General features: G+C 37.4%; 1 protein-coding gene across 1 annotated transcript; it reads right to left on the bottom strand.

The window, feature by feature from the left end:
- Positions 1-6,914: 6,914 nt before the first annotated feature.
- On the bottom strand, positions 6,915-7,268 carry LOC107063258 (uncharacterized). The gene has a single exon (XM_015314901.1). The coding sequence runs from the start codon at positions 7,266-7,268 to the stop codon at positions 6,915-6,917; it is 354 nt and encodes a 117-aa protein (XP_015170387.1).
- Between the last annotated feature and the right edge of the window lie 8,932 nt (positions 7,269-16,200).

The raw sequence follows: 16,200 nt of genomic DNA, 5'->3' as shown, positions 1-16,200 counted from the left end.
TTTCTTTGGTTTGAGATAATTACTCAAAACTTAGCTTAAAAGCTCTCTTGGAAATCATAGTTTCCTCTTTACTGAAAACTAGCTCAAAGGCTCTTTTGAAATCTCAGTTTCCTTTCTTGTTTAAATGTGAAAACATTTACTCTTTGGGAATACATAGTCCCGATATACTCTTTTGAAGAAAATAACTCAACTCTGTACTCTTTGCTTAACTCAAAACTTTAGTCTTAAAACAAAGTTAAAACGTTTGTAAAAGACTTCTTAAAATATGGTTCATACCGAATTATGGACGTGAACAACTCAATGCACGGGTTTCCAATAACCATAGATAGAACTCAATATTTGGAACTCAAGAACTTCAATAATACTACTCACTTCAAGATTGCTCAACTCAGAGGGTTCATGCAGAATTTATGAGCATGAACTACTCAACTCAAGGACTCAAAGATATTTGTCATCTCAAGATTATTCGACTTATAGGGTTCATGCGGAACTATGGCATGAACAATTCAACTCAAAGACTTCATGAGTTACATGTAATAGTTCCATGATTAGAAATATAATCTCACAGGGGATTAGGAATTCAATATTCAAGACTTAGAACTTGAAAATACTACTCCTCTGAAAGATACTCGACTTATGGAGTTCATACAGAATTTATGGGTATGAACGAGTCGACTCGAGGGTCTACAAACTAACTGGAACTCATGTATACAACACTTTTCATTCTCTTAATTAGTACCTCAAGACTTAGTTCAAATGGATGGTTGATCTTAAGGATTCACAATTGAACTCAATGGCTTTCTTGAACTCTACTTTTAACTTTCTCTTGAATGTGAATTATGAATTCAAGAGTTATGGTTCACGATATTTAAGATCTCATGATGACAAAGTAGACTCATGAGTACATTATCCTCATTCTCACACTCAATTACTCGAGTCTTGAAACAAGTTACTAGAAGTTGTAGAAGACTCCACAAAAGGACTCCAAGGGACTTTCTTAGAATGTTCAAAAGAACTCTCAAAACTTAAATCTTAGCTCTACCTTGAATTTGAATTATGAATTATGAATTCAAGGTTATGATCATGTTATGAATGATTTTAGGTGTTTAGAAGTAGTTTTAGAGTAGTTAGAATCGAAAAGGAGTGAAGGTGCACTTTAAACGAACTCAAACGGGGCAACCGACGACAAGCTGGATGGGAAGGCGACCCTGGGACTATGAGTGGCATGGAGCGCTAGCTCCTAACATTCAGAGCCTACTTTGGGGTGCCCTGTCTGGTGCAACACGCCAGGCCCCAATCCAAAGAACGCGACGAATTTCTTTGGTCGTTTTCTCAACCTAACTCGCCTAGAATTGAACGGTTTCTTCCCCAATCACTTAACATAAGTACACTCTAATCTACTCAATACAGCCCTTAAAACACTCACTTTGATCTCAAAAAATCATCAAAAACCCAACACAACAAGATTTAGAAAGAACTTCAAGAATACCTATCAAGAACTTAAATCCTTCAATTTTTTTGAGAATGAAACTTCGCTGAAAATAATATATTAGGCGTGTGGGTGAACAAACCCAACACTGTGGAAGCTTACATACCTTTTAGGGATTAAATTCATGGCAAAAATCCGCAACAACTCTCAAGAATCTTGACGAACGCTTCGATCCTTTCTCTTTTCTCCTCTTCTCTCTTCTTCTTTTCTCTTCTTGAACTCTCAACTAAAATCCTAGGCTAATTTTAGGATTATAAAACTGAACCGAATAGGATTAGACCCTTAAAATACTATTAAAAATGAACTAAATCTGATTGGGTATGGAAGGGACCGAAATACCCCTCACTATTTTTTGCTAATTTTCCTTAACTGGACAACCTAACTTCAAAAGGTCATTTATCACTCATCCGAACTCGAAAGTTAGCAAACTCGGTGGCGTTTGAAAGATAATTCAAAGATATTTCCTATGGTATCTGGTAGAACACCTATCTCATCCTGAGCTAGGAGTTATGATTGTTTGAATTCAACCCGAAACTCATACTTAGCTTATCTTGCAAAATTTCAGATTTTGCTATTTCCAATTTAGTTCTTTTTCGAACTCAAGGTGCTACATCTAGTGAACTTAACACTTAAGAAATTTTAATTCCTCAATAAAATCCTACTCACAACGAAGGATGGTTCAAGTCTTAGCTCAAAATTTTCTGGTGTGTTACCTAGATAATGAAAAGGCATACAAAACTTACATGCTTGGAGCACCAACCATCGGAAAAGAGATGAAAAGCTAATCGATAAATTAGAGAAGACCACCTCTCAAGTGATAGTTGTATCTCTCTTGTGTATTTATTTTATATTATGTATGTTCTCTATTATAAGATCTAGTACCTATCTAGACTAGATCTGTAACGACCCCAGCCTACACTCTAGACGCGGCCGGCACTCGAGAACAATTGTTGGTCTCCAAGAGAACCCTCATCCTAGCTTCCTACACTCGAAATATTAACTTACGCATACACAAAGATAAAACTGAAAGAAATGTTTAACAACAATATACTGAATCTCAATACTATTTGAATATATTGAGTATAAAACATAAATTTTAAATAAAACACCTGAAACCGAAAGACTCTCTAAAACTATTTATCTATGAAGCCTCTACTGTATAAATACGAGTGTCGGGAGAAGACCCAAGACACCTCAAGAAACTACTACTAAAAACTCATAAACGATAGAGTCCTCTAGAAGCAAAGAGGCCTCACTCAAAAGCTAACGAGCAGATGAAGTTATCTCAACGGAACTCCTGTTGAGGATCCTAAGTACCTGAATCTGTATCATAAAATACGCAAGTCGAATGACATCAATACATTGAATGTACGGGTATGTAAGATAACTGGATAAAAATATAACTTAATTGAAAGGGCTGTAATAGATATAAATATATACCCAATTTAATGTAAAGAAATAAATGAGTGAAATCATTTAAATTTTATAAATACTTATTCATCTCTGAACTCAACATATTAAGTGATATGATAAAAATACACTTTTAACTTTATTTGTTAGACTCTCCAATCGACAACCATCACTATGAGCTACGTGATGATATAACATCTCGCCCACGCTGCCAGAACTGTCATATATCGTGCCAGGGTATAGAACCTCTCAGCTAATTAGATCCACTAAGTTATAAGGATTCATGTAAAGAGTATGATCATGTACCCATGTTGGCAAGACAAGGTTTATGAGGATTTTGAGTTGTCTGAACTCATCCTCATATCGGTGTTCAATACTACTCCCAATAATATATATACTCATGCTCAAAAGTCTAAATCATACTCTTTCTTTAGTTTGAGATAATTTCTCAAACTATTCTCTTAAAAGAGGTAATTGATCTGAAATATCTCTAAACTCATAAACTCATTTAGAAATCAAAGTTTATCTTTTCCCAATGTAAAAAGTGATATATTTGGGAATACTTAGTTCCCTTATACTCTTACTCAATTCATATATGAAAACTCTTTTTCAAGCTCATTTGTTGCTCTCCTTATAAATTAATTTAAAGACAAAACATTTATTTTGAAAAGATTCTCAAATTTAACTCAACAGTAGGGTTCATGCTGAATTCAATAAATGAATAAATAACTCAATAATCTCAATACACTATATACGATAATTCAATAATTAGGAATAAAAATTCAAAAATCAGGAACACATGAACTCAGAACTCAACATCAACTCATCTTAAGAATATTCAAATCTAAGGATAAAACCCTAGATTTACTCTTTTACTTTTCTCAAAACTAATACTCTCTTTCTTCCTATAAAAATGAAACATTTGGAAATCATATAGTTTCCTTAACTTTAATTCAAAAATGCTTTAAAACTTACTCTTGAACTCGCTTTTAACACCTCAAAAATCAATTTATGAAAAAAGATGCTTGTTCAAAATACTCTTAATCGAAACTCAAAAATTAAGGTCATGTGGAATATAAATGTCATGCCCCGAAATAGGGGGAGTAACTGGCACTTGATACCCTAATACATCGAGTTATCCACTGAAACATACTAGCTAAACCAAACTTGTGAGGCAAAATGATTGGGCAGCACAACCTCAAAAAAGTGAAGCCTGGACCAAGAGGTCATGACCTGAAAGAGAATAACCATACAAACAATGGTAGACAAACTGAAAAAAATTAAATAAAGATGTACTATCTAGCCAACGAGGCCACAACCGAAAACATACCTACTTACACACACACATAAATATACATGCCAAGACTTGGCTAGAGGTTGAAACGTACAAAAAGAAAACCCAGAATATTGTGTCCACAATAGCCTCTATGAGTGACATAAGCACTGTTGGAACAAGGCCCCGACTATACCCAAACTGTACAAAAAAAGTAAACATCCTTTGATAGCTCCAGGATAAGATGGATCTTACCAACTCACTGCTAAACCTGAATCCTAGCTGGTGGGTCGATTAGAGTCCCTGCCTATACCTGCTCGCACAAAACAAAAACCAGCGTCCCCAGGCAAAGGGACGTCAGTATGAATAAAAAATGTACTGGTATGTAAAGAAAAAAGTAAAATCATAAACATTTTACTATAAAAGGGTAATAGAGATACCACCTGAAACTGAAACCCAAATAATCTCCATAGCTGACGTTTTAGCCCCTACTACTTAAATATGCATGGTATTCTCGTATAATCGTATGTCGTGAATACATATATATATAGATACAAATGCATGACATACCCAACCAAATGCTAGCAATGGTGGTACTTTCCAGTAGCGAACCGGCATCAAATTCGCCAACTTGTGGCCATCTGTGTCTCATACGTACAAATATAGGCAATAGGCCCCATACCTCCCGATTATAGCTCGAGAGTAGAATGTATAGCATGTCATGTCATGGATTTATAACACATATGAGTTACTGTTGTCATGTTGCCACTTTTGGCCCGTTTGTAGTCTTGTTCTCATAACCCCATAATAACTTTCGTATAACATATAACAATCTCATGGAATTTGATATGTTCTTCCAAATAAGCTTGAAAAGTTAACTCTAATTTTAGAAGGATAACCTAACCTTGTTGATATTCATAACAAGTTTAAGGAGACTTACTTAGTTCCTAACTTGGTTCCTAGATAATTTATAAAAGAAATATTTCAAAAACCAAGTGTTCTAATAGTTTACATTTAAATTATATTTGAGAGTTTTGAAGGTCGTGAGCTACTTTAATGTTTTTCTTTAATAATAACCTTAGTGGAGAAAGAGGGCTGGCTACAAGTAGTAAGGGTCTCGCGTGACATTTTAATTCACATCACCCAAGGAAGAATACAAATTCATACGTGCGGACATATAATCAAGGAAACTGATAAAATGACGTGTACATGTTGAACAATCTATTTATCCGAACGAGTGAAATATCAAAATAACAGAATCATGAAAATAATTCAGCTGAGATCCCAATGCCTTTCACTGAAGGTTTTTCTAGTAAGATAATAGCAAAATATCAAATTCGGCGTTTTAGGAATTTCCCAGGAGTGGTGCTAAAATGAGGGACGTAGTTTCGCCTTAACATACCTTTTCAATGAACCCTCGAATGGCCGTAGCTTCTTCATGAAAGTTTTTCCTTACGTCCTAAACTTTGGAAACACTATATATACACAACTGGTACACACCTATAAACAGTTCATAATTGTTCTTAAATCGGCAGATTTGCCAAATGGCCTCAACTTGACGAAATGTCCGTAAAACTTCATAAAAACCATCATAAAAGAGTCCCGAGATGATTACCTTAGTTAAACAAGTTTAAACCTTGAAGAAACACCAATAACTACAAATTTATATCTTCAAAAACTTTCTCCAAACGCAGCTAATAGAAGGGGAAAACGATTGCCACGTGTAGAGATCGCGTTTCTAGGAACAGGGGTAATCTTTAATGGTAGAAATCGTCAAAAACTGATCTTCATCATGCAAGTACTCCATAGGAACCCTCTCTTAAGTTTTCTTTCTGGTTTGGAAGTAAAATGAAATGTTTTCATGGCTTAAAACGTTGAGTAAGCCGACATACCACATTTTGACCCGACCCGGATTCTACCCCGACAGTCCGTAGTAAAACCCTCATAACTTTTTACTTCGATGTTGGTTGTATACGGGGTTTTGTGAGTTGCAAGCTAGATTCGTAGGCCTTCAATTTAATGGGTGATAGGTCTTCTAACTCTTTGTATATTGGGAGAAAACATCCAAACCATTTGACCAAAAGTTAAGAAAATATTATTAGAGAAACTTCGATAACTTTTGCCGACTTTAGTTTCACTAATTTTCTTTACTTCGGAACTTAACATACGACCCTTGAGCTATAATAATACCTCATAAAACACTATTCTTAGCATGTTTTACACTCATAGGCTTATCCACAAGGTATGGGACAAGTTAAATGTTTCAAACGGGTGAAGTTCTACCCAAGCCATTTCTTTTATCATGAACTTTGTTTGAGGTGTCCCTTTGACCTAAAACTTTAGTTTAGATCCTTGATATTTCCACCTACTTGCAATCTTAATCTCCAATGTACGATACAAAGTCATATACACCTCATATAACCATGCCATACTACGCCACATATATTATGCACGCTTAGAGAAAAAAGTACGGAATCTTACATTCTCCCCCCTTATGAACTTTCGCTCGCGAATGGATCTAGACAATTCCTTGGTTGTATTTTCTTTTTTTCTCACAGTACTATATTTGCGAGTCTATATTTGTTACCGTCGCAAACCTGAAGTCAAATTCTGAAAATTTTAACTACTAAGCTTTGCATAGCTATCTCGTAGAAAGACATATAAATTTCACATTCAAGCTACTTAAAATCTAACTAAGTCGTTGTGAAGAAATAATTGCCAATAATCGAAATGTGACTCACCTTAAGTCGTAAACAGTTGGGGGTACTCATTCCTCATTTCCTCAACGTTGTTATTTCTCCATAACACTTTCACAGAAGCTGCATCTTTATTTCGAAGCTTTCTTACTTGCCGATCTAAAATCGCTATTGGTACCTCTGCATAAGATAAATCCTCAGCGATACAAATATTTTCAATGGGCATAATACGTGAAGGATCTCCAATGCACTTCCGCAACAAAGAAACATGAAATATAGGATGAACTGCTTCCAATTCTGAAGGCAAATCAAACTCGTATGCCACTATACCAATCTTCCGAATAATCTTATATGGTCCAACGTACCTAGGACTGAGCTTCCCTTTCTTTCCGAATCGCATGATTCCCTTCATAGGCGATACTTTCAGGAAAACCCAATCTTCTACCTCAAACGCTAAGTTCCGTCGGTGAACATTTGCTTAAGATTTCTGTTGACATTGTACTGTATGAAGCCAATCTATAATAAGCTTAACCTTTTCAATCGCTTGTTGGACTAGATTGGGACCTAGCAAATCTACTTCCCCGAGCTCAAACCAACTGATTGTGGACCTACACTTCCACCCGTATAATGCTTGGTAAGGGGCCATCTGAATACTAGCTTGAAAGCTGTTATTATAAGCGAACTCGATAAGAGTTAGATGTTGATCCCAACTTCCTTTAAAATCCAACACAAAAGCACGTAACATATCCTCAACCGTCTGAATAGTACGTTTTGCCTGTCCATCAGTTTGTGGATAAAAAGCGGTACTAAGATTTATCTGAGTGCCTAGACCTTTCTAAAATGATCTCCAAAACTGTGCTGTAAATTGAGCTCCTCGATTTGAGATAATAGATAATGGAACTCCGTGAAGGCGAACAATCTCCTGGATGTAAAGCCTAGCATAATCTTCAGCTAAAAATGTCATCCTAACTGGCAAGAAATGAGCAGATTTTGTCAGCCTATCGATAATTACCCAAATAGAATCAAACCTTCGTGGAGTGCGAGGCAAACCAGTGATGAAGTCCATATTGATCATATCCCATTTCCATAATGGAAGTTCAATATACTGGGTTAGGCCTCCAGGCCTCTGATGCTCTGCTTTAACTTGTTGACAGTTGGGACATTCAGCTACCATCTCCACAATATCTTTTTCATGCCGTTCCACCAATAGATCTATCAAAGGTCCTGATACATCTTCGTCGCTCCAGGGTGAGATCCATATCTAGAATAATGGGCCTCTGAAAGAATACTTGTACGGAGCTTCCCAACTGCCGGTACACATAAGCGACCCTGGTATCTAAGGACTCCATCTCCAGTTAGCTCAAATAAGGGGTGTTTCTGTTGTGGAATCTTTTCCCTCAATTTCCTAAGCTCAGGATCTTCATGTTGCCGCCTTTTCACTTCAGTCACAAAGGAACATTCTGCCATATTCTTAACGACAACACCTCCGCCTCCTGCATCTACCATGTGTACTTGCTAATTAACTAGCTGGCAAATGTCTTTTGTAATTCCAGCCTTATCAGCTTCAAAATGACTTAGACTACCCATGGACTTCCGGCTGAGCACATCAACAACAACATTAGCTTTGCCGGGATGATATAAAATGTCAACATCATAGTCTTTTAGTAATTCTAGCCATCTCCTTTGTCGTAGGTTCAACTCCCTCTGCTAAAGTAAATACTGTAGTCTCTGGTGATCGGTGAACATATCTATATGAACCCCGTATAGATAATGTCGTCAAATTTTTAGGGTAGACAACTGCAGCCAACTCAAGATCGTGTGTAGGATAATTCTGCTCATGCTTCCGCAACTGTCTAGAGGCGTATGCAATAACCTTACCATGCTGCATAAGAATACAACCTAGGACAATTCTTGAGGCATCACAATAAACAACATAGCCCTCATTACCATCTGGAAAGTTTGGACAGGTGCAATGGTAAGCCTTTTTTTAGTTCATGAAAGGTCTGCTCGCATGCCCGGTCCACTAAAACTTCATTGCCTTATGTGTCAATTTTGTCAGTGGTGTAGAAATATAAGAGAATCCCTCCACAAACCTTCGGTAATACCCGCCAAGCCTAAAAAACTGTGAATCTCCGTCGAATTCAAGGGCCTCGGCCAAGTCATCATTTCTTCAATATTTTGTCCATCGACCTTAATACCCTCACTTGTAATAACATGACCAAGAAAAGCTACTGAGGTAAGCCAAAAATCACATTTAGAGAATTTAGCATATAACCTGCAATCTTGGAGATTCTGCATTACAGCTCGCAAGTGGTCTACATGCTCTGCTTCCGATTGTGAATATATAAGAATATCATCAATAAACACAATCACAAATTCATCCAAAAATGGTTTGAAGACCCGATTCATAAGATCCATAAAGGCTGCTGGGGCATTTGTAAGCCCGAAAGACATGACAAGGAACTCAAAATGGCCATACCTCATCCTAAATGTTGTTTTTGGGATATCAACTTCCCTGACTCGCAACTGATGGTAACCAGACCACAAGTCAATCTTGGAAAAGCATTTGGCACCTTGTAACTGATCGAATAAGTCATCAATGCATGGAAGAGGATATTTATTCTTTATAGTGACTTTATTTAGTTGTCTATAGTCAATACACATCCGCAAGGATCCATCTTTCTTTCGAACAAAGAGCACTAGGCACCCTATGGGGAAGTACTTGGCCTGATAAAGCCTTTTTCGAGCAAGTCCTTCAGTTGTTCCTTCAATTCTCTTAGTTTTGCAGGTGCCATTCTATAGGGAGGAATCGATATAGGTTGCGTACAGGAAGCAAGCCTATAGCGAAATCAATTTCCCTTTCTGGGGGAATTCCTGGAAGATCATCAGGGAATACCATTGGAAATTCATTCACGATAGGAATTGACTGAAGAGTCATGGGCTCCTTATCAATATCATGTACATAAACCATATGGTATATACAACCTTTAGCAATCAACTTCCGAGCCCTAAGGTATGAAATAAACTTACCCTTAGGTGTGGCTGCATTACCCTTCCACTCAAGGACTGGCTCACTTGGAAAGTAAAATTGGACTATCTTTGCATGACAATCAATATTAGCATAGCAAGCTACCAACCAATCCATACCCATGATAACATCAAAATATAGCATAATCAACTCAACTAAATTAGCAGAGGTTGGACAATCATTAATTAATATGGTACAACCCCGATAGACAAGACTAACTAAAATAGAATCGCCAATCGGTGTAGACACCTCAACTAGTTGTGGCAACAACTCAGATTTCATGTCAATCTTACTAGCAATAAATGGAGTAATATATGAAAATATAGAGCCAGGGTCTATCAATGCGTAAACAGCTTGAGAATATATCGTCAATATACCTATAACAACATCAGGGGATGCCTCTGAATCCTGTCGTCATGTGAGTGCATAAAGAAATTTTGACCACCGCTCGAACCTGTATCTCCTTCACCTCTCCCTCTACCATGACCCTGAGTAGATTGTGGTCCTAGTCATAGGGCACGAACTGAGGGTGAAGATGTTGCTGTGGATCCTAAAGGCTGAGCTAGATCACCTCTGCTCAACCTCGGGCATCGACTAATAAAATGTCCTGTCTACCCATAGTGATAACATGCACCTGAACCATATCTACACAGCCCAGTGTGCGGCTTACCGCACTGTGTACAATAAGGAGTGGGATGTCTTACCTGTACGAAACGATCCTGTCGACGACCTTCAGGCTGTCCTGAGCTCTGACCTGGTCCTGACTGACTATAACGATCAAACCGCGGTCCCTACACCTATGGTGAGACACTACCCACTGGCCGAGGTGGATATCGATGGAAAGGGGGCCTAAAATCACCATGTGGCTCCCTATAACATCCCATAGTACGGGCCCTCTTACTCTTCTCCCTATTTCTGCGGGTATCACAAATCCGTTTAGAAAGGTCCTCTGTAGTCTGAGCGAAAGTCTGTATGTGTGAAATATCTGCATCATCTGATAGGGATGCTACCCTACAATCTCTGATCAAATGATCTTCCAAATCATCAACATAACGATGAACTCTGGCTCTCATGGTACGTATAATATCTGGTGCATATCTTGCCAAAGAATTAAACTTGTGGCTATAATCCCTCATACTCATGGTTCCTTGCTTCAGATTGATAAACTGGTCAAGACGGGCCTCTCAAACTTCCCATGGCAAATAGTGGGCAAGGAAGGCCTCAGAGAAGTCCTCCCACTCTGCTGGCAGAGCATCATGTCCTCTAGATCTCTCCCATGCCTCATACCAAATGATGGCTACATCACGTAGCCGAAAAGAAGCCAACTCTACAGCCTTTGTGACGGAGGCATACATCACCCTCAATACTCTATATATATGGTCTATAAAGTCCTGGGGATCCTCAGTAAGACTAGATCCTGTAAATAACGGAGGGGCCAAATGAAGAAACTCTCATACCTTCAAACTTTGCGACCGGTCTCTTTGAATATCTACTCCTGACTCCAGTTGTCGCTCATGAATAGAAATCATCCTAGTCAGCAATTGAACTGCCTCTCTCATCCCCTGCTCCCCAGAGATCTCTGGTGGAGAAACAATAGGTACTGGAGGTCTTGTGTCCGTAGCTTCCTCAGGTACCAATGGAACTGGTAAGGCTGGGGGTACTGCATCTTCTCAGGATTCAATAGGTGCCGGGGAGGCTGGTACTAGGGGTACTGGAGATCCACCCTATACCTCCGAGGGAACTCTATCTCTTTAACTTGGTGGGGAACGACTAGTACCTTCCCTTGGATCCATACCTATCTCTCGATCTACCATATCCGGAGCGAGTGTAGCCTGTTAGATAAGAAGCATAAAGCACGACTTAGATTTCAAATGTTTTTATACTTTTGCACTACAGCACGATCTATTAGTTTAATGAAATGTAACCATTCCTAAATGCCCTATAGCCTCTTGATTATAAGTGTGGTGCACAACACACCCATAAATAAGACTCTACTAGACACGACTTGTGGACCCCCCTGGGATACGACCTGCTCTGATACCAAGTTTATCACGCCTCGAAATAGGGGGCGTAACTGGCACTCGATACCCTAATACATCGAGTTACCCACTGAAACATACTAGCTAAACCAAACTTGTGAGGAAAAAATATTGGGCAGCACAACCTCTAAAAAGTGAAACCTGGACCTAGAGGTCATCACCTGAAAGAGAATAACCATACAAACAATGGTAGACGAACCAAAAAAATTAAATAAAGATGTACTATCTAACCGATGAGGTCACAACCGAAAACATACCTACTTACACACACACATAAATATACATGCCAAGACTATTGGCTGGAGGTTGAAACATACAAAAAGAAAACCCAGAATATTGTGTCCACAATAGCCTCTATGAGCGGCATAAGCACTGTCGGGACAAGGCCCCGACTATACCCAAACTGTACAACAAAAGTAAACATCCTATGATAGCCCCAAGATAAGATAGAGCTTACCAACTCACTGCTGAACCTGAATCCTAGTGGGTGGGTTGATTAGAGTCGTTGCCTGTACTTGCTCACACAAAACAAAAACCAGCGTCCCCAGTAAAAGGGACGTCAGTACGAATAAAAATGTACTGGTATGTAAAGCAAAAAGTAAAATCATAAACATTTACTATAAAAGGGTAATAGAGATACCACCTGAAACTGAAACCCAAATAATCTCCATGGCTGACCTTTAGCCCCTTACTACTTAAATATGCATGGTATGCTCATATAATCATAAGTCGTGAATACATACATATATATAGATGCAAATGCATGATATACCCAACCAAATGCTAGCAATGGTGGTGTTTTTCGGTAGCGAACCAGCACCATATTCGCCAACTTGTGGCCATCTATGTCTCATACGTATAAATATAGGCAATAGGCCCCATACCTCCCGATTATAGCTCGAGAGTAGAATGCATAGCATGTCATGTCATGGATTTATAACACTTATGAGTTACTGTTGTCATGTTGCCAATCTTGGCCCGTATGTAGTCTTGTTCTCATAACCTCATAATAACCTTCGTATAACATATAACAATCTCATGGAACTTGATATGTTCTTCCAAATAAGCTTGAAAAGTTAACTCGAATTTTAGAAGGATAACCTAACCTTGTTGATATTCATAATAAGTTTAAGGTGACTTACTTAGTTCCTAACTTGGTTCCTAGATAATTTATAAAAGAAATATTTCAAAAACCAAGTGTTCTAATAGTTTACATTTAAATTATATTTGAGAGTTTTGAAGGTCGTGAGCTAATTTAAAGTTTTTCTTTAATAATAACCTTAGTGGAGAAAGATGGCTGGTCACAAGTAGTAAGGGTCTCGCGTGACATTTTGATTCTCATCACCCAAGGAAGAATACGAATTCATACGTGCGGACATATAATCAAGGAAACTGATAAAATGACGTGTAGATGTCGAACACTCTATTTATCTGAACGAGTGAAATATCAAAATAACAAAATCATGAAAATAATTTAGCTGAGATCCCAATGGCTTTCACTGAAGGTCTTTCTAGCAAGAGAATAGCAAAATATCACATTCGGCGTTTTAGGAATTTCCCAGGAGTGGTGCTAAAATGAGCGACGTAGCTTCGCCTTAACATACCTTTTCAATGAACGCTCGAATATTTGTAGCTTCTTCATGAAAGTTGTTCCTTACGTCCTAAACTTCGCAAACACTATATATACACAGCTGGTACACACCTATAAACAGTTCATAATTGTTCTTAAATCGGTAGATTTGCCAAATGGCCTCAACTTGACGAAATGTCCGTAGAACTTCATAAAAACAATCATAAAAGAGTTCCAAGATGATTACCTTAGTTAACCAAGTGTAAGCCTTAAAGAAACACCAATAACTACAAATTTATATCTTCAGAAACTTGCTCCCAATGCAGCTAATAAATGTGGAAAACTATTGCCACGTGTAGAGATCACGTTTCTAGGCACGGGGGTAATCTTTAATGGTAGAAATCGTCAAAAACTGACCTTCATCATGCATGTACTCCATAGGAACCCTCTCTTAAGTTTTCTTTCTGGTTTGTAAGTAAAATGAAATGTTTTCATGGCTTAAAACGTTGAGTAAGCCGACAACCACATTTTTTACCCGACCCGGATCGACCCGCATTCTGCCCCGGCAGTCTGTAGTAAAACCCTTATAACGTTTTACTCCGATGTCGGTTGGATACAAGGTTTTGTGAGTTGCAAACTAGACTCGTAGGACTTCGATTTAATGGGTGATAGGACTTCTAACTCTTTGAATATTGGGAGAAAATATCCAAGACATTTTACCTAAAGTTAAGAAAATATTATTAGAGAAACTTCGATAACTTTTGCTGACTTTAGTTTCACTAATTTTCTTGGTTTCCAAACTTAACATACGACCCTTGTGCTATTATAATACCTCATAACACACTATGCTTAGCATGTTTTACACTCATAGGCTTACCCACAAGGTATGGGAAAAGTTAAACCTTTCAAACGGGCAAAGTTCTACCCGAGCCATTTCTTTTATCATGAAATTTGTTTGAGGGGTCCCTTTGACCTAAAACTTTAGTTTAGCTCCTTGATATTTCCACCTACTTGCAATCTTAATCTCCAATGTATGATACAAAGTCATATACACCTCATATAACCATGCCATACTACGCCACATATATTATGCATGATTAGAGAAAAAGTACGGGATTTTACAATAAACATGAAAGACAACTCAAAGGTCTCAATGTAATATATATATATATATGAGTTACATTATTGATTCTGAGTTCTAAATCTTCGACCATGGGTTGTTATATATATATATATATATATATATAACAACCCATGGTCGAAGATTTAGAACTCAGAATCAATAATGTAACTCATATCAAGAATTCTTAAAACTAAGGGTATAACACTAGATTAAACTTTTGCTGACTGAATTGAGATATAGGGCATGAGGACGAAATCAACCCACCACTATGAATAGCCTTACATACCTTAATGACAAATTCTGCATAAAATCTTTGAAGATGAACCCTAGCCTTGGTGTTTCTTGAAGTTCTTAAGCGTATGGATTTTTAAGAATGGGCGCGTTGAAGTAATGAAAACTGATTGACTTTGTCTTTTGGAGAAGGTTAATAGTCATGTGTTGGGGTTTTGGGATGATGAAAGTACTAAAATAACCCCTCTTAAAACGTGAATAGAAGCTCGAAAACAACGAACACTACTAAAAATGATGGACAGAAAAGCGATGGATAGCGCCACTCTGAAAAGAGACGCCATTTGCCAGCGACAACAGGGTAGCGGCAGCGGCGGTGGGCGACTGGCAGCAGCGGCGACAGTTCTTTGGAGAGAAGGAAGAGATGAAGAGATGAGAGAGAATGAGGCTAAGAGATATGGAAAAAATTCATGTATCTATCATAGATATTTTTTTTAAAAACGACAGACAGCGTCTCTTTGTCCATCACTTTTTTTTAAAATGTTCGACCAAAATATTAATTAAAAAGTGACGGACTAAACGACATTGTCCGTCACTTTTATAAAGTGTTTGACCAGTTAATTTGACTAAAAAGCGACGGACTAGGAGATGTCGTCCATCGCTAACTCAAAAAATAATTAATAAATTAAATTTACTCAAAAATAACGGAGAACATGGCTATTATTTTTAATAAAAAACGACGGACGACAGCTCTAATTATATTAAATAAATAATTAATAATTATATATTTTTTGGCACAAAATCCGCCAAAGAAAGCAACAAACTAAGAGATGACATCCGTCGCATTTTGAAAAAAAATAATTATTTTTTTAAAAAAAAGCGACAGGTAGTGTGCCCTTGTTGCTCCTCTCTTCATTCTCTCCTTCTCCTTTAAGGTTAGGGTTTCGTCAATTTTAGTTTTTTTTCAATTGGAGTTATATTTGATTTTGTTTGTTAGATTATTTTAATTAGTTTGTTGAATTTGTATTTATGTATTGTTAGTTTGAATGATTGATTGTTAGTTAGTGAGTGAATTAGAGATTTTTTATTTTAAGACTAGTTTGAATTAGGGTATTTCTTGAGTTGATGTTGAAATGTTAATATGAAGTTAACAGTTAGTTATTGTATTAGTTTATTGAAATTGTGTTTATTGATTGTTAGTTTGAATTATTGATTGTTAATTAGTTAGTGAGTGAATTAGGGATTTTTTTATTTTAGGACTAGTTTGAATTTAGGATTTTAGAACTAGTTTGAATTAGGGTATTTTAGGACTAGTTTGAATTTGAGATTTTAGGACTTGTTTGA

This window comes from Solanum tuberosum, unplaced genomic scaffold (assembly GCF_000226075.1).
Source record: "Solanum tuberosum cultivar DM 1-3 516 R44 unplaced genomic scaffold, SolTub_3.0 scf00327, whole genome shotgun sequence".
In the NCBI taxonomy this organism is placed as follows: domain Eukaryota; kingdom Viridiplantae; phylum Streptophyta; class Magnoliopsida; order Solanales; family Solanaceae; genus Solanum; species Solanum tuberosum.
The sequence above is the reverse complement of the archived record's forward strand: the minus strand, read 5'-3'. Positions and strand labels throughout refer to the sequence as shown.

Excerpts from the sequence above, each read along its gene's own strand:
- LOC107063258 (XM_015314901.1), bottom strand. The coding sequence starts at position 7,268 with ATGCGATTCGGAAAGAAAGGGAAGCTCAGTCCTAGGTACGTTGGACCA.